The 25,184-nt window shown below is 42.0% G+C and overlaps 1 protein-coding gene across 1 annotated transcript in view; it reads left to right on the top strand.

Moving 5' to 3' along the window:
* The first annotated feature begins 5,404 nt into the window (after positions 1-5,404).
* SPATA17 (spermatogenesis associated 17) overlaps positions 5,405-25,184 on the top strand; it is a 50,300-nt gene continuing 30,520 nt past the window's right edge. The window contains exons 1-4 of the mRNA XM_059677528.1: positions 5,405-5,714; positions 7,093-7,196; positions 12,623-12,746; positions 23,671-23,874. Coding sequence (XP_059533511.1) covers positions 12,648-12,746; positions 23,671-23,874 — 303 coding nt within the window. The 5' untranslated portion in view covers positions 5,405-5,714; positions 7,093-7,196; positions 12,623-12,647. The remainder of the gene's footprint in view (positions 5,715-7,092; positions 7,197-12,622; positions 12,747-23,670; positions 23,875-25,184) is intronic.

Genomic DNA, 25,184 nt, shown 5'->3' with positions numbered 1-25,184 from the left:
TTTGATGTCAGGGCATAAAACTGAAACATCATAGATTTTTTCCCTTCAGGGTCTTGCCTTTTAGATAAACACCTAAGTCTGAATAACTTAAGACTCTGACTTACTAATATTAACTTAAAACTTTATTGCCCTGGCTGGTTTGGCTCAGTGGATAGAGCGTCAGCCTGCGGACTGAAAGGTCCCATGTTCGATTCCAGTCAAAGGCATGTACTTTGGTTTCGGGCACATCCCCAGTAGGAGGTGTGCAGGAGACAGCTGATTGATATTTCTCTTTCATTGATGTTTCTAACACGATCCCTCTCCCTTCCTCTCGGTAAAAAAATCAATAAAATATATATTTTTAAAAACTTTATTAACATAGTTTCACCTAATTATGAAATGAATTTAGTTTGGCTCACCTGCTTTTAAAGATTCCATTAATAGCAACTGGGAGAAAGAATGTAATTGACTTTTAATTGTTTTGTGTGTGGAAAAAATACAAGTTATTTTAAAAATCAGCTGTTGATAATCACCAGTTTGGTATCGGTTGCCAGCAAACAAGGCAAAGCATATGCCACAAATACTCATGATTATTTGGTAATAAATCATTTTAATGATTCTACTCAAAATTATGAAATGAGGGTGACACTGATGTGGGAAATAATGAAGGCCCGGGCCCATCCGCTCTGGTAGCCATATGTGCATGGCTTTCAAGATTCCACTGCCATCATTCCAGCACAAATATTGTCTCTGTATCACCCTTGCTAGCAAGGAAAGCCAGTTGATCTGGTCAAGTTTGTATAGATATATTACTCAAAATGGTCTCACATATGGTTTTTTGGTGTGGTGTGTGTGTGTGTGTGTACTTTAGGGAATTGAGAATAAAGGTGACACCAATTACTGGTTCACATAAGACCGACTCATTGGAATCAGAGTGCTCTTCCACCTTTTAACTATACAATTGGGAATCCTGAGGCCTAAAAGTTGTATCTCTCTTTCCTCTTCTCTTAGAATAAAATCGAATCTCTTAGGCCAGTGGTCGGCAAACTGCGGCTCGCGAGCCACATGCGGCTCTTTGGCTCCTTGAGTGTGGCTCTTCCACAAAATACCACGTGTGGGCGCGCACGTGCAATGCGGTTGAAACTTCGTGGCCCATGCGCAGAAGTCGGTATTTTGTGGAAGAGCCACACTCAAGGGGCCAAAGAGCCGCATGTGGCTTGCGAGCCGCAGTTTGCCGACCACAGTCTTAGGCAGTTTGGATTTCATTGAGAGCTGGAGGACATGCTTCTCCCAGCACCAGGGGTGGTCCCTCCCGTAATGACCATCACGGTGTCCCAAGCCCCTTTATCCATGTCAGTCTTTACAACAACTCTCGAAAGTAAGGAGAGTCCCATTGTGTGGGGCGGGGATGCAGGCTGGGCGACCTTCAGGCACGTGTTCAAAGCCACAGGCCTCTAAACGCAGCCTGAGGAATGGAACCTGGGTCGGTGGCCGAAAGCTCCCACACACTCAGGGATGCCTACTGAACAGCAGTGTGATAAAAATAAGGAACATCTTATTCTGAACCCCAATTTTTTCCCAATATGTGATTTCCAATAGGTGTCTCTTGCATAAAGATACTTAATGTTCATACCTGCCTCGATATGCCTTGAAGCAGTAGGATCTTAAAGATCCTACTTGGAATTCACCTCCAACACCAAGAATTATGCCTTGATTGCGAAAACAAAGACGGTGAATTGAGAATGAAGTCCCGCCGTTGTGTTCATTTGTGAATAACATATTGCAGCCAACTGTTCCCTAATTGCCCGGACTGTTGATGAATAAGCCAGCCCTGCTCAGCACAGACAATTTGCTTTGGATCAGACCGGGCAAGGCAAACAATACTAATTACAGCGGAACCCTTTCCTACAAATGCCTATGTATTGCGGGGGAACGGAAAAAAAAAAAAAAAACCCTATGTAAAAAGAGAAGGCACTTGTCTCTCATTTTGCCTGACACAGCACCTGTTACCTGGGCTCCAGAAACTATTAGTCGCACGAATTTTGAATAAAAATGGATCATGTTGTATTTCGTGTTGGGAAAAACGTGTATTTTATTCCTTTGCTGTGTATTGCCCTCTCATGACCTTGGCTAATTTTATATTTTTAATTAAAAGATGGGATGGATGGGGAGGCTTTATTTCAAGCAATATTTTCATTGAAATAAGCGATGGTGGCAAATGGGGATTTGCTAGAACAGAGACATGCCTGTTAATAGACAGGAGTGTCTCTACCAGAAAGGAACCCAGACTGTCGGAAGTCTTCCCTGTATCAGGGGATTTGCTGTAACGAGATATCATTGTATTTATGGTTTTATGGTGTTAAAATGAATGTTAAACGGAACCGAATTCCCGAGCATTCCTCGGGAGGCAGCTAAGTACAGAGCATTTTGTACAGATGGTTGGAAGGCACAATTTTCCTCCATCGCTGCATCCCCATCCTTGAACGCTTTCGACTGAAGACAGCCTTTCTTTGAATTTTTCATTAAACCAGACGTCTTGAAATATGAATTCCTTTTATGTTTCTGTGAGTTTTGGCTAAGAGAGCCCCAGTGAATAAATCATACAATGCTACGTGTCACCAGCACTTGTGAATATTTCTGCTTTGTTATTCTATTCTCAGTAGAGCTCCATTGATTATCAAACTCAGCGGAGAGCATTTTATGATCATATATCTCCATTAGCGCCTAGTTTGACTACCATAGATTTTTCTGGTTAAGCCTGCATTATGTATTAGGAAGCCTATCTCTTCAATACAAAGTTTGATTTCATTTTTCTAAGCCTCGAGCTCTTATTATGTATTATGTATAAAGATTCTTATCTTTTATATGTAAGAAGAGGCTGCACTGTCTTTGTGTAACTGAAATATATGCCATCTTTTCTTTTTCTTCTTGATTCACAGTTAGCATATCATGATATGAAGATGAATATCTACAATGCAATGGCTGTCAGGGTAAATATTTCTTCACTTGTTAAACAAATGAAAAGTCAATTGTGCCTTGAATTCGTTTTTAATAAAATGAGCAAACCAGAATAATGCAAATTTGATTGATATGCTAATGGTAAAGAGAGAAAAGAGTACATAGTTAAAAAGTTAGCTATCCTAAATAATCCTGGCAGTATTAAAAATTAGAGTAAAATGTAAAACATGTAATTATCAATGCTTATGTTTTAGAATGTTAAATATCTCTGAGCCATAACTGGAGAAAGACCATAAATATTAATGAAGCAATGTATTCGTTTCCATATGTCATAGAGAATATTGTGATAAATAGATGAACGTGGTTCTGGAATTTAAGATTCCTGCCCAATACAAATCAATTAGAAATTATTCAAATGATTTAACAGTAATAAAGTCAGTTTCCAGCTTAGAAGTTTTATTTCTATCATTTTTGTGTTCATTGTTATGTGTTATTTTCCTGATAGAAAGCTGAAGTTAGTGATTCTGAGGCTGGCTTGGCTTTTGCACAGATTTGGGGACTGGGACGGCAAAAGTTTTTTGGGGTTTTTTGGTCTCAGACATTATGGTCACAGCTTGATTGTGAAGCTGTTATAAATGGAGACGTTACTTAAGCGAATTTTATTAATGTCCTTAAAACCTACATTGTCTTATATTTTTCTTTCATTAATCTATTCATTCTTACTTCTGGTCACAAAGGATTTTATTGGGAGTGAAAAAAGATGGTAAGAGACCTCCTGGAAGTCCTGTGTTGAATTATGGCAGGCGAATTAACGTTCTTTTGATTATTTATATTCCTGCGGGGGAAGGTGCGTCGCTCTCCAGGGGTGCCTGTGCTGGGAGTCTCGCCCAGGGACAGTCTCCACTATCTCTCTGTCCACCGCCCTGTTCTGTGGTTTCAGGGGGAAAACCAAGAGGAAGCAGTAGAATCTCTTGCTTCTTTGTCTGATCCAGAGGCAGACACCCCAGTGGCGGTGGCCTGTTGACCTTGCTTAGAATAGAGTTGTAGACATGCCCCCAGGTCATGAATAGGACCGTCACCTGCCATCAGAAAGAAAAAACTTGTTTTTTTAATTTGCTTCATATACGGAGCCAATGGCAAACTCTATCCTGACCATGGACTCCTAGCCTGACAAATAAATTACATTCTATTTTCAAGGAGGCTCGGGGGCCATTTCTGAAAAGAGAGGAATTTCTAAAAAAAATTATTTTTAGCCTATCCATTTCTAAATAGATGTCATTCTTTATAATGAATCAATTACATGTTGTGATTTTTAAAAAGATATATTTTTATTGATTTCAGAGAGGAAAGAAAAAGGAGAGAGATTGAGGGAGAGAGAGAATCATCAATGATGAGAGAGAATCATTGATTGGCTGCCTCCTGCACACCCCCTACTGGGGATCGATCCCACAACCCGGGCATGTGCCCTGGCCCGGAATTGAACTTGGGACTCTTCAGTCCGCAGGCCAATGCTCTATTCACTGTGCAAAACCAGCCAGGGCCACGTTGTGATTTTTTTATGTTGCAGTAGATATTCTTGTTCTGCTTTGCTGCATTTCATTTTCAAAGGGTCACCTTTTCTCTAAAGACTTTACGATCCCCCGACCCATGTGGAATTGATTGTTCTCTCTTTGGATGTCCCTGTTTTACCATGGACGTGCTTCTGTGATAGAACCAGTGACACCTTATTAGCCTTGCTCATTTACACGCCGTATGCACCCCCGCCCCCTGTAAGTCCCTTGGGGCCCCAAATCTAATCTTCTTCCTCTTTGCATCTGCAGTTCTAGGCTTATAGTCGGTGCTTACGTCGAGGTGCCTTAATACCTCAACCAACGCCAGCTTGCTCTTCTCTAAGCAGGAGTAAAACAAGTCGTTTGTTTTCTATCCTTTCCATCTCCGCCCCTCTGGCCCTAGCTGGAGTCATGTTAGGCCTTGTGGGGGATCTTCAGGCTGTTTTAACTCCTGCCTGGGCTGTGTGGGGTGGGCAGACTGGAAGTGGGGAGGTCATATTTGGTTAGTGCAGTTCTCACGTGGATGGAAGATCTCATGAGCTTTGGGGGCCTGCCAAAGCCCCCCAACACAGACAGGTCCGCGGAGGTCTGCTGTGGTATAAGCTGCCGTCGGAACCCGCAGGACGCCTACACGAAACTCCAGGCCAGGACTGTCAATTAATACGGCAATCGGTTGCTCAGTGAATTTTTACCTTGGCTCCTGGGCCCTGTTTCTCCTCTCTCTGCATGACACTCAATGGCCTTTTTGGTCTTTGATTTGACTTTGCTCCAGATTTGGGTTCTGCTTCTCCTCCAGCATCTTGGCTGCTTCATTGTGGATCTCTCTTCAGTTGGTCCCCAATTCCCCCCCCCCCCGCCCCCAGCTCTCTCTGCTTGCACAGCTTTTAGTATCTTATGCGAATGTCAGAAGGTGGTGCAGCTGCTCAGCTCATTTCGCTCCCTGTCCCATCTAGAGGGGCAATTGTGCATCTTTGTCTGGCCGGGTAGAGAGTTAATCCTCCATTTCTGCTGCTGGTTAAACATGGGGTGTCACCTGAGGCCCCCAAAGCACTGGGCTTAGGAGGTCCGCTTCCTAACAGCACTAAGTGTGGTATTAAGATGAAGGCAAAATTACTTTGTATGGTTTTCAGGAGTGTTGTGCATTCTAATTCATAAAAAAAAAGTGTAATTATGAATACGTGTTCTGTTTCTGTATGCTCTCATATACATTTGGAGCGTCAACATTAGGTACGTTATCAGTGAATTTGTTGTCCATGTCTTCTTTTTTTAAAAGTATGTTTTCTTATTGATTTCAGAGAGGAAGGGGGAGGGGGAGAGAGAGAGAGAGAAACATCAATGGTGAGAATCACTGATAGGCTGCCTCCTGCACGCCCCCTACTGGGGATCAAGCCTGCAACCTGGGCATGTGCCCTCACCGGGAATCAAACAGTGACCTCCTGGTTCATAGGTCGACACTCAGTCACTGAGCCACACCAGCTGGGCCCTGTCTTCGTTTTTAATTTTAGATGAGAAGACATTATTTTTCTGTCTTTTGATAACATTAAGGTCAGTAAGAATTTTGAGGAGTTAAACTCAATGGAGGTAGATCTTTTCTATGAGTAGATCACTTTTGATATATCAGGCTTTTTGCCATTTGTTTTAGTGCTTAAAATAAATGTTATTTATAAGCCCACTTACGTTTTGATGTTACTTAATGAGGAATATGCATCATTGATTTGACTAGCTTAAGAGGTCATTTGGAAGTTGCCCGTTAACAAGCTGTAATCTGCTGAGCTCGCAATGACTGTTTAAAATTATCTATTCAGAGCTGATCAATGACAATAATTGTTTCATACCAATCACTTCTGAAAGTTGCTGATTACTTTGAAGGACATGAAATAAAAACTCAATAAATGTTAGCTCTTGTTATTGTTAAAGAAGTATTCAAATGGCTTGATGAAGATGCAAGACATTTTGTTTAGAGAACTGATACCACTGAATTTAAAAAGCCCACGTAAAAAATTTATTTCAGCCCAGCCAGTGTGGCTCAGTGGTTGAGCATCAACCCATGAACCAGGAGGTCACAGTTTGATTCCTCATCAGGACACATGCCCAGGTTACGGGCTTGATCCCCAGTAGGGAGCATGCAGGAGGCAGCTGATCAGTGACTCACTCTCATCATTGATGTCTCTCTCACTCTTCTTCCTCCGATCCTTTCTCTGAAATCAATAAAAACATATTTTTTAAAAGTTGATTTCAATGAGACCAAATACAATCTTCAAGTCAGTTGGTTATGTAAAACAAAAAACTTGTTCAGTCGGGGAGTAGAATTGATAGGAATTAGTAAAGCAAATATTTAACCTTTTGGTAGCTAATTTCATACTTAGTGTTTATGAAACAATTATAAATATTTTTAAATAAATTAAGTTTTGGCATTATAATATTATGTAAGCAATCTGTGACTACAACCTACACTGGCACCTATACATATTGTTATGTTAATGGAAAAACTTATGATATAATTTATATGCATTATCATCCATCATTACCTTTATTCTGAGGAACTGTTAATGCTTTCACTAAAAATGTTTACTGGCATATTTTATCTTTCTATTCACTTCAATAGATTCAGAAGCGATGGCGAGGCTACAAGGTTCGGAAATACGGCTTCAATTATTATTATTTCAAGGAATATCTGAGGGCGATTTCAGAGACCAATGACGCAGTTAGGTGAGTAGCATAATCACTAGTCCACTAGCAAAAAATTGTAGACCAGTTACTCAACAGGTGTTGAGCATACCCATCATAAGAAATAATTTCTAAAACTCAGTGATAACTTAGGCAGACATGTACTGACAAGATAGAAATGCGATTCTATTTAACTTAAAAACTTACTGTATTATATTTAAATATCCTGTACTCCTGACAGTGCATTAGATTAGATTATGCCTTGGTTCTATGCAGGATCACTTAGTTTCAATAAAATTATTTCATTTAAAATGAATTTATCTATATAATGATTCTGTTACCTATGAAGCCTTAAGTATGATAAGCCTCGGGTGAGTTTTCAGAAATATATGCAATAACAAGGCTTGCCTCTCAAAGCAGAAAATAAAATACCATGAGGCATAAGGAAATGGACCGCTGTACTGTCAGGTTTTTTAAAAATATATTTGTATTAATTTCAGAGAGAGGAAGGGAGAGGGAGAGAGAGAGAGACACATCAATGATGAGAGAGAAACATCGACTGTCTGCCTCCTGCACGCCCCCTATTGGGAATGGAGCCCACAACCCGGGCATGTGCCCTCCCCAGGAATCGAACCATGACCTCCTGGTTCACAGGTTGACACTCAACCACTGAGTCACACCTGCCAGGACCATTCATTTGCTTATTGAAACATATTACAGTGCTACTCAATAAGACCATTTATTGTCAACAAGGAATTTTAGGTCAAAGAGTGGTAGATGTTCTGTGCCGATACCTGAAAAATGTGCAAATCCTAAAAATTGGCTGTGTGGTAAATTCACTACACAGGGGAGGTAACGTGTCGGGTGGCTTCCCTCAGTGGGCTGTCCTGATGCTCCGTTTACTTTTATTGGAACTCAAATGAACTTCCCGGCTTAGCTATCATGAATCTGAGCAGTTTGGCGGGACAGAGGAAGAGGCGCAGTTCCATTAAGCGCTAACATATCATTGGCTGTCAGGTGAGCCTTGTTATGCTGTCCATCCTCATTTAACTATCCCACAAGATCTCTTAATGAAGTTAAGCCCCAAGTTCACTGCCGTAATTCTGCGGCAAGAGTTGGTGCAATGTAACAATTCATCACTTGTCAGGGAGGCACTTTTAGTTTATACGTTTAATAAGGGCATCCTCGAGCTTGGTTAATTAGAAGTGAACAGTTTGCATATTTACTAAATGCGGAGTGTCATTGCCACCACGGCCTCTTGCCTGCATGAATTATTTCTCTATCTGCCATAAACAGCTGGGTAATTATTACTGCCATAATCAGATAAATTCCCTCTGTAAGGCTTTTCTTACATGGCAGCTCTTTGAACTCATCCAAAGCCGAACAGAATTTATGAACTCCAGCAGCGAGGCCACTTTTTCATACGACCGTGTCCCCGTTCCCGATTTCAAGGACACAAGTAGAGCGCCATAGTCTATTGTGAAGCCCGGCCTGTGTGGCTCAGTGGTTGAGCATCCACCCATGAACCAGGAGGTCACAGTTCGATTTCCGGCCAGGGCACATGCCCGGGTTGTGGGCTTGATCCCCAGTGGGGGGTGTGCATGAGGCAGCTGATAGATGATTCTCTCTCATCATTGATGTTTCTCTCTCTCTCTCCCTTTCTCTCTGAAGTCAATAAAAATATATTTTAATAAAACAAACAAAGAACAGGTGTCTGGTTAATAATACCTGCCCCTTACCAACCTCAGGAGAGTGTTGTGAGGATGGGTTAATGTCTGAGGAAGGGCTTGGAGCTCCTGAAAAACTGTACAATGTGAATACATGTTGTTCTTGTGCCTATTGTTATACTTAGCATAATGCCATTCTCAATTATTCAACATCATGTATGTTATATAAAACTAGAGGCCTGGTACATGAAATTCATGCACTCTGAGGGGTGGTGTAGTCCTCAGCCAGGATTGCAAGAGGGTGCAGGCCAGGCCGAGGGACCCCACTGGTGCACGGTAGGGGACGGGGAGGGATGCAGGAGGTTGGCCAGCTGGGGAGGGACTGCGAGAGGGCTCCAGGGTGTGTCTGACCCATCTCACTCAGTCCTGAGATCGGCTGGACCCCAGCAGCAAGCTAACCTCCCAGTTGGTGTGTTTGCCCCCTGGTAGTCAGTGCACAACATAGTGAGCTGTTGAGAGGCCTGAGCATATCATTAGCATATTACGCTTTGATTGGTCGGATGGCCGTCTGGACACTTAGCATATAAGGCTTTTATTATATAGGGCTTTTACTTCCGTTTGGAGAAACTATCCAGAATAGTAAAAAGAAAATAATTTTACAGTGAAATATGTGCATATTTTCAGAAAGAATACTGAACAAAAGAATTCTCTTCAAGGAAGTTTATTCAAAAGAGCCAGAAGGAGGAAAAAAAAAATGATTTTCACGAATGATCTTTTGAATGGAGTCTTATTACTTTTTAAAATCATGCAAAGTAGGCAAATGAAATAATGGAGCAATTGGACGATCAGAGTGAAGCCACGGAATGGTAATTTTATAACGCGGACCATTATCATCTCTTTCATTTGTTTCATTCTCAAAATATCTAGTCCGTAGAGTACCAGTTCGCTGGCATCGCCTTGAGAGAGCCCGTCCACCCTTGGCCAGAAAGCCTCATCTCCTGCTCTAACCTGCCTTTCCCCTCTGAACTGCACCAAAGTCCCAGCCAGACTCAGGAAGCTCTGGGTTTTGGGGGGGGTCTTCGGAGTGGCCCCAAATTGGGACAAAGGCCCTGGGCCTGTGTGTGCCCTTCTCACCAGTCATGGGTTGCAGGCTGGGGGGAGCGGGTGGGGCAGCTCATTTTCTCCCGTGATCCAGCTAGATGCCAGCACTCTTGGCAGCGAGAGGATTGGGTGGTTTGTGGTGCAGGGAGGCATGAATGTGAAAGGATGAGCTCCCCAGCCCGGCCACCCCTTCATGTAGATGCCATGGTGACTCGGCACGTAGATCCCACGGTGACTCGGCACGTAGATCCCACGGTGACTCGGCACGTAGATCCCACGGTGACTCGGTACTCATTAAACTGAGACAGCCGGACAGAAATATAATTGTGCTGTTCAGTGGTTCTGCACACTCACGTAGGGCAGTGAATCAATGATGAATGCAAGATTGAGTCTTTTCAACAATTGTATGGATTTTGAAAATTCGTGACTTTGTGTTTCGAAATTACCCCGGATTAGTTTTTCCGGCGCTTTCTCGGGTTTCTTGGATTTCTCTTTAGGGCATGCCAGTTCCTTCTGGGGGGATTGTGTGGGCTGCCAGTGTGTTTTCTTTATATCCGGGACACTGGGATCCTTTTTCCTGTCTCTCAGCTTTAGCCTTCCTGGCGAGCTCCCCAAGCACGCACTCTTTATAGCTCGCACTTCCATAGCCTGAAGATGGACTGTTTGTACTGCGTCTCATAATTTACAGTTTTGATTTTGTGTCAGGTCCTGTGTACTTCTCTGTGTCTTACCTGTTCATGCATGTGTTCATTGTATCGGGCCTTTTTTTCTTTCTTAGGTCAGATCTCTCCATAGTCATTAAATCATTTGTAACGCACAAACTTCTTTGTAGGTATGCCTTTTGTGTGTGTGTGTGTGTGTGTGTGTGTGTGTGTGTGATTGCTCAGAAAATTACCGTATTTCTATTCGGAGGCAAGTAAACTGGATACATGAATATCTGAGTAATTATCCTGGTAGTGGCAGCTCATTGGTTATTTTAAATTACCTTAAAGACTTATAAGGGGAAATGATAGAAGAAATATTTCTTTTCCCCATAATAGAAAGAGTAAAGATGAAAATGAATAATCTATTCAGTTTTCTATGTCACATATGCTTGTTATTTTTTTTTCCTAGTAAAAAATTCTCATTTATTCATAAGTAACTGCCTTGAAATGTGTACCTTAAGGACAAAGAAAGGTCACCCGTCCCTCTCACTCCTGGTTCTTTGTCAAAAATGGACACAGTTAATGAGGTTTGTTTGCTACAGAACAAACTCCCAGACACAGATAGAGATCCTTTCAACGGAAACAAATTTGTTTGGCTTCACCAGGTTACCCGGCGATTAATAACAGCCCTGAGGTGCAGGTCAGGCAGGTCACCGGACCCGCTGGCCGGCAAAGCTAAGCGTGCAGCCGGCTCTGTGGGCGCGGGAGCCCCCCAAATACTGTGCATAACGGCCAACGGGCTATTCTCTGGCTCCTTCTTTCATATTAATAAGCAATTTTCAAGAGAAGGGTGGCAAAATGAGGGCCATGCCACTCCAAGTAATTCATTTATTTTGCAATTTAATCTTATGTTGAAAAAAAATTGCTCTGCTGCAGGAGTGTAGCCTGGTGATTTTTAAACGTCAGGGTGTTTCATAAGTAACCTTGTCTGAAGCATTGTGTTAGGGGCCCTTAGCAGGAACTCACCGCAGGAACATTCCCAGGCACTGAGGGAGGAATGAGAGTCTTTTCTTCTTTGGGAATTCCCCCCTCTGCTTTCCGCCTGACTGACACGTTTGAGGTAAAGACCCAGGGTTCACTTAATATTTTACTGATAGGACCAGACAGGAAGTTACATATCTATTTTTTAAAAAGAATAAAGTCCAATTGCAAAACATGACCTTTATAGGAATAATTACACTTACTCTTTTAAAATAAAGGATAGCTCTTCACAGAAGTGGTTTATTTCTCCATATTTGATAACGTATTCTACTTAAGGGTATTTTTTTTTACATAGCATATTTTAAAACCTTATTTTTTATTTAAACATCTTAGAAGCACACACATAAATGATTTAGAAAGTTTTATTAATTTAATGGAATTTATTATACTTAGTCATGAACTTGTTCACATAATTTAGCTCTTATTCTGATTATATAATTGGACAAAATGTCAACTTTTCAAGTGCATTATAGAAGAAATAGAGGATAATATATATATTTAATGATATTCATATTATTTGAACTGTAAATGGAAACTGTTAACAGAAATAAAGTTATAATAAATTAAGCACATACATAAAATTAGCCCAGTTAGTATACGAGATAAATGAGTAGAGATTTCTAAATAGAAAATTAAAATTTAAAGGAACTCAGTAGATCAAATCCTTTCTTGGGATATTTAAGTATGTCCAAAATAGTTCATCTTCAACCAAAGAAATTAATATAGTAATTCACTCACTTTGCATTTGATACAGTTCCTTAACAATTGGATTCATTGTAAGATACAGCTATTTGATTTTTAAAATGTAACCACTGAACAGTCGCTTTATTTTTATTTATTTCTATTTTTTATTTTTTGAACAGTCCCTCTAAATGCCTTTTAAAGGTTGCAGGGACCCAGCCAGTGTGTGCAGGTGAGACGGGGCCCCAAACCCGACTTGGATTGTCATTAGTGAGAAAATGAAACGCTAAGCAGACTGTTGGCATCCTGGGTAAGCGCACACTGTTTGCCGCAGGGAGGCCCTGGACGACTTTGCAGATATGAGAGAGAGAGAGGAGAAGAAAGCTGACCTCGAGAGGGAGGAGAAGAAGAGAGATTACGCAGCCCGAAAGATGCATTACCTTCTCAGCACAAAGCAGGTGGGTCTACCTGTCCCTGACAGCTCGTGCGCCGCCGGGGCCCTGCCTGACAGAGACAAACTAGCAGCCTGGATGGGACATGACTGGGTGAAAGATACCACAAAGACACGACTTCCAGTTCAATTCCGTGCCGCTGGGTGGGTGCTCGCAGGCACCCTGCCTGCCTGTGACAGCGGCTTCCTAGCAGCGGCTGCTGGGATGCAGGCGGGAAGGCCCGGGTAGCCCTGTGGTCTCATGTCAGGATCCCCCACACCTCGCTTTCCAAACCCATGGGGAGCAGCTCACTGTTGTGCTGTGAATTGACCAAGAACTGACACGTTCTTCAGCTGGCATAGCATTCAGGTTTCTTGCACCTTTTCCAAATCCTGGCGCAAGTTTTCAGGGACAGCTTTTAACAGAAGTCCTTCGGCAGTTCCATCTTCGCATAGAAAAATAAGTGTGGAATTTGGAATACTTAGACATTTCTGTTATATATATATATATATATATATATATATATATATATATATATATATATATACACTTTCATTGATTCCAGAGGGGAAGGAAGAGAGAGAGAGAGAGAAACATCAATGATGAGAGAGTACCATTGATAGGCTACCTCCTGCACGCCCCCTACTGGGGATCGAGCCCAAAACCTGGGCATGTGCCCTGACAGGGAATCCAACTTTGACCTCCTGGTTCATAGTTTGACGCTCAACTTCTGAGCCATGCTGGCCGGGCTCCTGTCAGTTTTTACTGTCAACTCATGTAGGTATTTGAAAGGCTCCTGAATAAATATTGAAGTGTAAATAATTTTTATGAGGCATATCAGAATAAGAAATGTTTTATTAACCTGCTTATGAGGATAATTGTAATAACATTTTAGCAAGGAGAGAAACACTATTTGATTGAAAGTAATTTAGAAATGATTTTAATCTAGTTGATAGAAAACTAATTTTATGTTAAACTTTCATAGTTCTAATATAGTTTAACTAAGATGAGTAGAAACAAAACTTTAATTCAGACAAATAACGCTTCAGAAAAGATGGATATTTTTGTAAGCTAAAATTGTATTTGTAAATTCAGACACAGAAAATAAATGGAATCAAGTGTTATTTAGTATATCGATCATTTTGGACAATTACGATGACATACTGACATACTCATACTAATAGCACAGTTTTAAAGTCAGTTTTAAGCTCCTTTTCAGTACAGATCCAATGTATATTTTAAAGGTTCTAAAATCTAATTTTTACTGTTAATAATTATCTCATCTTTATGCAAGCAAATATGTTAGCACAAATAGAAGTTACACAACTAAATAACTAATATTACAATGAGTGAAATGATAGACCCCCTCGGGCTTTTATTAATTAAAAAGTTCAAGTCATATTAAAGCACCTTTTGTATATGTTTATTTCAATCAGAAAGCTGAATGTGGTAACTTATTTGCATAAATAATCAATCACTATTTACTAGTAGTAATAAGGTTAATTTGTTGCTACAGACATAACAGGATTAGTCAATTATATTTCCTACAAAATGCTACTTGTTATGCACCCCATCACCTGTAAAAACAGGATTGGGTTTAGCACCCTTATTAAATGAACACATCAAAAAGTCTTCGTCCCTGTAAAAGTTCTATGAAAAGAAAGCTACTTTTAGTTGATTTGAATAAGTAAAATGCAGACATTGCCTCCATTTGGAAATTTAATTTATCTTTCTGCAAAGATTGATTATTTAATAAAGTTATTTATTTTGATTCAGTAACCAGTCAAACTAAATCTAACACGTACAGGACGTATTCCCTTTGAAGAAAATCTCATTTGCAGATTTGTTTTATTCCAAATAAACTGACTTTCGTTCCCTTGTCCTTGTTCTTGGTAATAAATTATGTTGTCTGCGCCACCTACTGGTGGACCCAGGCCAAGGCCCATCGTTGGTCTCCTGAGAAGATGCTGCCTCTGAAATGTTGCACGGATTTTTAAAGAGATCAGCAAAGCGGCAGATGCACACGTGAGACTTGAGGTCAAGTCACAAACAGTTAGTATTTAGAAACACAGGCCACCACACAGAATTACACACATTCGCAGTGTCCTGATTTGTGAAAATAATACCCTGTCTTTATTTCAATCTGCTGATAATAGAGGATAAATTAATACACAATAGATTAATTCCGTATATTCTAACCATGCATATTTTATTTTAGTTATAGCATTTAATAGTTTATGTATATTTTAGTTAAAACTAAAATGGAAATCTATGCATTTAATTAAAACTTGTACACGTATTTTGTAGACATAATTTTCATGTTACCCCTTAATATAATGGGTTTCCAATGCTTCCCCGTTAGTGAGTAGTAGAAATTTTCATATGGACAGTGAAAAAGCAAGTTTCAGTATTTCTGATTCTTTAAAGGGTTAACATATTGATTAAACTTTATTTTGAATTACTTAATTTTTTTGAGAGAAACAAATGGTTTCAGAGCTGCTCTTTACAAATTCCTATCACATCTGTATATGGAAGGAAAAATCTTAAATATAAAAGATATACTTGATATGCCCAAAATTAGTTGGTAGTTTGCTGATATGGACAGCATGTTTATAAGACAGCTAGAGCTCCGGTGCGTGAAATTTGTGCGCTAAGGGGCGGGGGGGGGGGCAGTCCCTCAGCCCAGCCTAAGCCCTCTCATAGTCCAGGAGCCCTCAGGGGATATCTGACTGATGGCTGAGGCCTGCTTCCTGGGGGTAGCGGGCCTAAGCTGGCAGTTGGACATCATTAGCACTGCTGCGTAGGCGGGAGAGGCTCCTGCCACCGCCGCTGCCCTTGTCAGCCATGAGCCCAGCCTCTAGCTGAGTGGCGCTCCTCCTGTGTTGAGCATCTGCCCCCTGGTAGTCAGTGTGTGTCATAGCGACTGGTCGGTCCACTGTTCGGTTGATTTGCGTATTAGCCTTTTATTATATAGGATTCTTGTAAGGTGGAAAAAGGTGTAAGTTAAGAACTATAGTATGTCTTCCAAAGCATGGATTGCTTTCAACTCAATCTTCCCAGTATTGTAAGTGGAGTGATTCCATGCCTTACATATCGTAAGTATACAGTGTGTGATTGCTCATGTTTAATTTGAGGTGATAACATCACGGAAGAACGCCAGCCTTTCGGTGTGCCCCTGCCTCTGTGTGTGTGTGTGTGTGTGTGTGTGTGTGTGTGTGTGTGTGTGTGGTATATTTGGAAAGGATCTTTGGAGAGCCTTTTCATGAGAAATTTTCCTCAGGCAGTGACATCTCACAGCCATGGGTGGGGACTCAGTGTGATGTTAAGACATAATGCCTTCCCGGAGTACAATCTTTAGGCCTCTTGATCCTTCTCACCAAACCACATCTTTGACTTCAGAACATTCATTTGGTTCCTTCCCAGTTTGTAAGTTGGACCATTCCTCTCTCTAAGTTCAGAGGAAGTTGATTTAAAAAAAGAAAGAAAGCCCTGACCGGTTTGGCTCAGTGGATAGAGCGTCGGCCTGCGGACTGAAAGGTCCCAGGTTCGATTCTGGTCAAGGGCATGTACCTGGGTTGCGGGCACATCCCCAGTAGGGAGTGTGCAGGAGGCAGCTGATCGATGCTTCTCTTTCATCAATGTTTCTGACTCTCTATCTCTCTCCCTTCCTCTCTGTAAAAAAAATCAATAAAATATATTTTAAAAAGAAAGAAAGAAAAGATAGATACATGGCGATCAAAAGTATTAGTTTTATTAGTAATGAAGTCTGGGTTGGAAAGGTACATCTGAAACAATAATGAACTTTTCCCAGAGAGTCTCATGGGCAGTGTTTCTCAGAAAATCCTCCCACATGCAAATATGGCTGGAGGGAAATCCAGCGATTCTTTCCGTCCCGGTATCGGAGAGTCCTCGGGAACTGCCGTGTTCTGGAAGCCTGGAGCCAGCCCCACGCCCCTTCCCCCTCACGCTCGGGGAGTTGCCCTGTCACGTCTGCCACGAGGACAGACCCTGCTGCTGCGGAGGTCACCTGTCACCTCCTAATTACCATCCAGCGCTGCCTGCGGTCCCCACGCTGCCCCACCTCTCCCCAGCCCCCGACACCGCTGACCTCCCCTGTGAAGCCTTCTTCTCCGGGGCCTGCGGCTCCTCCCTCCTGTTTGCTGTTGGAGTGCCCTTCAGGGGTCCTCTGCCCCCACTTATTTCTACACAGGCACGCCTCGCTTTTGTTGCACTCCGTGGATACTGTGCATGCCTGCCTGCATTCATTCCTTCCTTCCTTTCTCTCTCTCTCTCTCTCTCTCTCTCTCTCTCTCTCTCTCTCTCTCTCTTTCTTCTACACAGGCATACCTTGCTTTTGTTGCACTTCGTGGATACTGTGTTTTCCTTTCTTTCTTCCTTTTTTAAATATGTTTTTAAACACTTTTATTGATTTCAGAGAGGAAGGGAGAGAGAGATAGAAACATCAATGATGAGAGAGAATCATTGATTGGCTGCCTCCTGCACGCCCCACACTGGGGATCAAGCCCGCAGCCTGGGCACATGCCCTTGACCAGCATGCAACCTGGGACCCTTCAGTCCACAGGCCAACACTCTACCCACTGAGCCAAACAGGCTAGGGCAAGGTGGGCACCTCTGTTACGACCATGATGAGAGGACATTTACAGTGAGCGGGAAATGTTGCTCTTGGTCACAGAATCATTCTCCTCATCCCCCCTCCCCACTCCAGAGAAGGGCATGATGGGCTGATGGTGCTGTATTCATCCCTGTACACACCTTAGACCCAGCAAAGCCTTTCTAAGTTAGTAGACACTCAATATTATTGCATTGAATTAGTTACATAGAAAATGGTGTCTTATTTACATTTTAATTGGCATTTTGTAAGCATACTTTAATATCTGATAATAATGGTAAAGATATCAACATGGTTTCTAAAAATCACTTATTAACCTAAAGAAGCCAGCTACATCTGGCATCTACATATAACGTGACCCCTCTAGAATTTGACCCTAACTACTTAAAAATTATATATATATTTAAAAATAACCTTTATTATTATTAAGAAATCATTTTTCCCCCATTGATTTTTAAGAGAGAGTGGAAGGGAGGGGGACAGACAGAGAGAGAGAAACAGGGATGTGAGAGAGACACATGGATTGGTTGCCTCCCACACCAAGGTACCTGCCCTTGTCCTGAATCAAACCCAGGACCCTTCAGTCCGCAGGCTGAGACTCTATCCACTGAGCCAAACAGGCTAGGGCAAAAATTATATTGTGTAACCGAAGCAAAAGAAGAGAATAAGCATTTGTAGCCAGTCATTGTTCCTTGACTTTAATTCTTGTTTTACGCAGGTAAGTTCCGTAGCATGTACCTTGTTGTGACTCCCTAAGGTTTCCCTGAGATTCCCATCCCTCCTGGGGAGCTATGTCTGAGCGTTAGCGGGACTATTGTCTGAAATGCAGGTGGAAGCGTAAGGGCTCCGGCTGAGAAATGACCATGTTTCCTCTTAGTTCCCAGCAAGAGTAATTGAATGGACAATATCTTACTAAACGCTGGGCTGTGGCAGTGTATTAACACTCCGACTGTCTCCTAACAGCAGGGCAGTTATTTGCTGAGTGGGGTTTTTATAAATCCCCTGGCCCTCCGGTGCCCTGGTAATGATGATGAAGTGCACTGGTCAGCGTCCACTCAGCAGGCCCTGCCCCGCACATATTTCATTCACACCCGCTGGCCCGCTGTTCCTCTCCCAGTTAGCAGGGGTCTTTACTCCTCTTCTGTGCTCGCTCAGTGTCTTATTTCCTCAACACATTTTTAAAAAAATTGATTTCAGAGAGAGGAAAGGAGAGGGGGAGTGATGGAAACATCAATGATGACAGAGAATCCTTGATTGGCTGCCACCTGCATGCCCCACACTGGGGATGGAGCCTACAACCCAGGCATGTGCCCTGACCAGGAATCGAACCGTGACCTCCTGGTTCATAGGTCGCAGCTCAGCCACTGAGCCACACCAGCGAGGCTCAACGCATTTTTTTTTTTAAATGAAAACTTAGGACCCAAATATAGTTACGGGTCCCGGGTTCAAATCTGGTCAAGGACACATGCCCAGGTTGCGGACTTGATCCCCAGTGTGGGGCGTGCAGGAGGCAGCCGATCAGTGATTCTCTCTCATCACTGATGTTTCTATCTCTCTCTCCCTCTCCCTTTCTCTCTGAAATCAATGAAAATATATTTACAAATATATAGAAAGAAAGGAAAATATAGCCCTCCTTTGAAACTGCTTCTCTCTCGCAGTATTCACAAATTCTGAATTGTGGAGCAGGCAAATGCTTTCTAATTTGGTTCCATTTTTGTGGCCATCGGTGACTCCTCTTTGCTGTGCTCCTGCCATCTGCAGAAGTAAGAGCCGAATGCTCCCCGAATAGCAGTGACTTTGAAATCACGAGGAATTAGGATTTCTCAGACGGCGACACAGGAAATGGAAGCCTCATAAACGCGCTTTGGGAGCCTGAGGTACACACAGCCCTATTTCAAGTTCTTTTTTATTTTACAGAAACTTGTGTTAAGAGTAAGGCTCCATAACAAAAAAAAGAAGGGGGGAAATTAGACATAGCTTCCCCCAGGCAATTACAAAATAAAGGTCAGCCTTGGAAAGGAAACCGATCAGAAAGACATTCTCTGTGAAATAAAAAAAAAAAAAAACAGTAGATGCTCCACATGTAAAAAGGATGTCCATTCGTTTTCAAATCAGTTGCGTTTTGGGGGTGTTTTTTTTTTTTAAGTACTTTCCCATGTAATACTCAAGGAGAAGCATAAAATCCGGAAAGAAAAGAGCCGACTGATAGATTGTTAGAAACACGGAATAGTTCAAAATATGAATGTAACGCTAAGGGTGACTGGGTAACAAATGGCACGTTTGCTCGCTGCTCAGCCCCGCGTAATTAATATTCCAGGTCATGCTTAAGTCCCCATGATGGAGGGTCTGAAGGGAGGAATTCAAGAAAAATATATATCTATTATATAACTCATTGCCTTCTTTCCCCCCCCCCCCCCCCTCCCTTTTGACGAGTCAGATCAGAGCCTTTAAAAAAAAAAAACCAGCGCTTTCACAGCTCATTTGCTATCTTCACCGCTGGGCCCCCAGTCGGCAGCCAGGCCTGATGCAGGGAGGTCAGCAGGAGGCAGTTAGCGGAGTCCTCTCCTGCGAACCCCTGGGTCTTATTGAGCTGAATGTTAGCATGACAGTACTGCAAATAACTCAGTTGTAGGCTGGTTTTTTAAAAAAAAACAGCAGAGATTTCCCCATAGTGCTGGTCACTCTAGAAAATGATTGCAGAGAATGAAGTCCCACATGCGAGTGTGGCAGCCGCCCTTCCGGGCTGTGAAAAATGTGGAGGCTGAGAAATGGGTCCTAGTCCCTGAGGACGAACTTGGTCCTTGGTGGCTCCTAGGAATATTTTTAGAAACTCACAACAAGCCGTGAGTCACAGGTGGCTTACAGATCAACTAGAGCAACCAGGACAAGAGTAAGTTCATGTCGTTTGATTTACTGCAAGAAGAATAATTAAATGGATCCTTTCTCCACCTAACCCAGGAGGGTATTTGCTACAGGGGTCGTGGGAGGGGGCCAGATTGTGTTCATTGACATTTTTAGCATTAACTGAATTTCTAAAATATTAACTTAATTTCTAGAATGGATCCTTTCTCAATCTAACCGAATAGGGTATTTGCTGTAGTGATCGTGGGAGGGCCAGACTGTTCATTGACATTTTTAGCATTAACCGAATTTCTGAAACAGAGCATTAACTGAATTTCTAAAATATGAACTTAATTTCTAGACTTATTAACTTAATTTCTAAAACGGATCCTTTCTCAATCCCACCAAGCAGGGTATTTGCTGCAGGGATTGTGGGAGGGCCGGGCTGTGTCCATTGATGGCTTTAGCGAATGCATTAACTTAATTTCTAAAATATCGACAGCCGGAAGATTTTAAATGAGACATTTTCAATTCAATTAAACTGTATTTTCTATCTATATTTGATTTAAATTTCAAGGAGAAGCCACAGGAGGAGGGCTCCATGGCGGTTTCCGAGTACCATTTCTGGAAGCTATCAGGCCTGCGGTCCATTTGCATTTCCCATCGAGCCCCTGTGTACATGTGCATGCAAATTTGGGGGTGGGGATCAGAGGAGATTTCTAATGGGGGTGACGTGAATAGCCGGCGGCAGTTACCCAGGTAGACAGACATTGTAAAGCATAAATTATCATCTGGAAATGATATGGCTAACAGACTTCCTTTAATTAGATTATCACTGAACAGAATGGCATTTTCTTCTGTCTCTGTCATAGACTTATGTAGGTTTAATTCTATTGTATGTCAGAATAGTCTTTTTAATGTAACACTTACTGTTTTTTTTTCTCATTACAATTGATACATTCTTATTGTAGAAAATCACCCTGAAAAGATGTTAAAAATTACCATCCACGTAAAAGTTACTGTCCACTGAAAGCTATTTTTAATATATATGTATACATATTTTCTTTTATTAAGATCATTTCACTATCTGTGTACGTATCCACCTTGTTCCATAGTCAGTGTTATAGGGAGCGAATGTTAACTGGTGTATACCATTGCCTGTGACATTTTCAACACTGTTCTTTCTTAAGCAAATAAATTGTATGGGAGGTCGGGGGAGTCGCAAAGAAGAGTTAGTTCAAAACATTTTAAAAATATTTAAATATATTTACATTAAGTTGGTTTTATCTGATAAGATTCAGTCCCGGATTATAACATAGGAAAAGTTGAGTGGGAGGTGATTCGGGTTAGTTCTAATTTCTAGATGGCAATCCGCTGGACAACTAATTGAAAGATGAAAAGGGTATAATCTATAACTTCTCAGAAAGAAGCTGATCGGATTTTGAAATAAACCTCAAATATTTTGCTAAGAATGTGGCTTTGGAAAACAGTAGTGAAGCAGAGGCCTCATGGGTATGTCTGCGTGATGCATTGTTATTCCGGAGAGGCACCTAGCCTCATCTTAAAATATATTTTTATTGATTTCAGAGAGGAAGGGAGAGGGAGAGAGAGATAAAGAGATCAATGATGAGAGAGAATCATGGATCAGCTGCCTCCTGCACACCCCCTACTGAGGGTCGAGCCCACAATCCTGGCGTGTGCCCTGACCAGGAATCGGAATCAAACCGTGACCTCCTGGTTCATAGGTCGATGCTCAATCACTGAGCCAGCCGGGTCAGCCTCATTTTTAGTGTCTACTAGGGGACAAGCACTCTGCTAGGCTCTGGGGATGCAAAAATACCCAGCACAGAGTCCCGGCACGCCAGCTGCTGGCCTGGGGGAGACGGACACACACAAGGTAACCCTGGAACAGGACACGGAATCCAGCCGGAGCCGGTGGTATTAGATGCAGGTTAACACTGATTTGAGTGTTGGGCTGGAAGTAGAACATTTTCAAGGATAGGTCTTCAAAGACAACTATCCTAACTAATCCTAATACCTTGGAACTGCTGATTCCATGAGGGAAATACAGCAACCAGAAATATTTATGGCTGTGAGAGAAAAGCACATTTTTGGGGAAAAGAGAGAGAGGGTCACTGGATCCACATTTTACGTGAGCCTGGAGCACGCACAGAGCCAACAGGCCAATCACACTGTCCTCTAAAGTGTGACTTGTCCTTGTGAATATGCATGCGCGTATATGAAAAGGTATCCAAGTACGGTTCTGAACTCAAACACCATTGAATTTTCAGAAGAATGGGCATCTGCTAAACTCGCATTGAACGCTTGTCATCCATACATCTGCTGACCCTCTGTTGCATAGCAGGTGCTGTGCTAAGAAAGCCCTGACTCTTTTGACACAGTGTGACAAGGTCATTGATGAATAGCAAGGGTACCGTGACATTACGGAAGTAGAGCTCCGAACCACATGAATTCAAAATACAGGCTGTTATTTTGAATGTATTATATGCATATTCATCTGTATATCCACTTTGATTATTATTTTATCCACTTTGATTCTATATATATCCACATATATATATATATCCACATATATATACATATATATACTGTGATTATTATCATATATATATACACACATATATATATATACACACACACACACACACGGATTATTATTTTAAAGAACTTAAAATAACTGCCATTATGTAATGAATCATCATTCAAACAAATGTTTACTGAGTACATATTTTGTTATTATTATTTTTGTTGTTGTTAATCCTTGACCGAGGATATTTTTTTCCACTGATTTTTAGGGAGAGTAGAAGAGAGAGGGAAAGACAGAGAGAAACATTGATGTGACAGAAACACATCGATGGTTGCCTCCTGCACGAGCCCTGACCAGGGCCCAGGCTGGGGAGGAGCCCGAAACCAAGGTATATGCCCTTGACTGGAATTGAACCTGGGACCCTTTGGTCTGCAGGCCGACGCTCTATCCACTGAGCCAAACCAGTTAGGCTTGAGTACATACTTCGTACCTGAAACTGGCGCAAGCCTTGTGTATTTGGGTTTGTCTGAGTGAATGTGTGGCTATAGATATGGGTCCATATACACACTCATAGTTAGGTAATGGTTAGATACAAAAAGAATGACTTAAGGTGCTTCTGTTTTGTTTTGTGTTTTGTTTTTTTCATAAATACAATGATATAAAATGCACCTTGTGTGGCAGGTCGAAACCATAGCTCAGTGGTTTTTCGCATATTTTGTCTTCAGAATCGCACGATTCTGAAACGGCTGGTGGGTCTGGCGTGGAGACGGAGCGTGGTGAATTTGATCTCCCCTGGTAAATCCGAAATTCGCCTCCAGAAGTCGCTTCACATAGTCCTTACACGTATGAAAAATGTGGCAGTGCAACTTGATCTTCCTTTTACTTCCCGTGAAAATGAAAGACCCCAATCAAACTTGCGTCTGCCGTCCTAGATCCCAGGCGTATACAACTCGCCCTTCAGAAAGGAGCCCGACCCCAGGGAACTACGGCTGCAGACGGCGAAGCCTTTGACGCGTCCGAGACCCAAAGCCCAGCAGAAGCCGCCCCACAGCCTCAGCAGCTGGCTGGCCTGCACCAGCGCCCGGTCCTTCCCTCGCTCCCACACCCTGCCGCCCATCGACCGGAAGCAGTGCCAGGTACTCTTGGGCCCCCTGCGAGGATCCTTCCCACGGTCGATCATGTGCTTTGCTGGCTTGTTAAAAAGTGACTGTTGTGTTGTCTTGGTGACCATCAAAAAGAATTATTTTTTTTTTATAGGACCTAACGTTAAGTAAGAAGTCTAAAGTATGTTTAAAACATATACCAAGGAAGCAATCAGATATTTCTTTGGTATTGAACTGTGTAATGTTTTGAATGGGAAGTTAACACACAGGATTTTTGGTTAAGATCTAGCCTTTTGTGTGAAAATATTGTGGGGGTTTTTTCCCACTTTTTAAAAAGTATATATATATATACATTTTTTATTGATTTCAGAGAGGAAGGGAGAGGGAGAGAGAAACATCAATGATGAGAATCATTGATCAGCTGCCTCCTGCATGCCCCTACTGGGGCCTGAGCCAGCAACCCAGGCATGTGTCCCGACTGGGAATCAAGCTGTGGCCTCCTGGCTTATAGGTATTAGTAGATGCTCAACCACTGAGCCATGCCAGCCAGACTGAAAATATTGTTATAAACAGTATTCATTATAACCTGTTGTTGCTAGAAAGATCATATTGTTATCAAATATATTTAATTTAGTCTGTCCTTTGATGACCCATACCTTTACATATAATCTTTACATATAACTGTAAACATAATTTAGATTTTGAGTACTTTTAAGAGTACTAGGGTATGAGTTGGGGAATGAGAGAGGGCCCGAAACAGTGCAAGACTCCAGTAGAAATAAACAGACCATCTTCACTGTGGCCTGGGATAGAGGCAAAGTGTGGAGTGGGATGTGTTGGGTGACAGTCCTGAACGTCCCAGAGAGCAATGGTTCTGTCATCCCCACCAACACTTAAACTGGGAATACAGCCGCCACCAGGCAGCATCCGCCCAGAACTGGGTTTATTTTGGTTCACACACCAAGCTCCCAGAGCTCCTGCCTATGGGTTCTGTGCGCAGGCATGCCTCTGTTTACCTCTCTCTGTATAAAAAAATTACTCCAGCCCAGCCAGGTGGTTCAGTGGTTGAGCGTTGACCTATGAATCAAGAGGTCATGGTTCGATTCCCGGTCAGGGCACATGCCTGGGTTATGGGCTCGATCCCCAGTAGTGGGTGTGCAGGAGGCAGCCAATCAATGATTCTCTCTCATCATTGATGTTTCTATCTCTCTCTCCCTCTTCCTTCCTCTCTGAAATCAATCAAAATATATTAAAAAATATATATACATCAAATATATAGTAAATAAAATATATAAAGATACATAAATATATTAGTAATCTATAGTAATAAAAGCATAATATGC

Source organism: Myotis daubentonii, chromosome 20 (genome assembly GCF_963259705.1).
Source record: "Myotis daubentonii chromosome 20, mMyoDau2.1, whole genome shotgun sequence".
Lineage (NCBI taxonomy): Eukaryota > Metazoa > Chordata > Mammalia > Chiroptera > Vespertilionidae > Myotis > Myotis daubentonii.
Note: the sequence above shows the minus strand (reverse complement) of the source record. Positions and strands in the feature narration are given on the sequence as shown.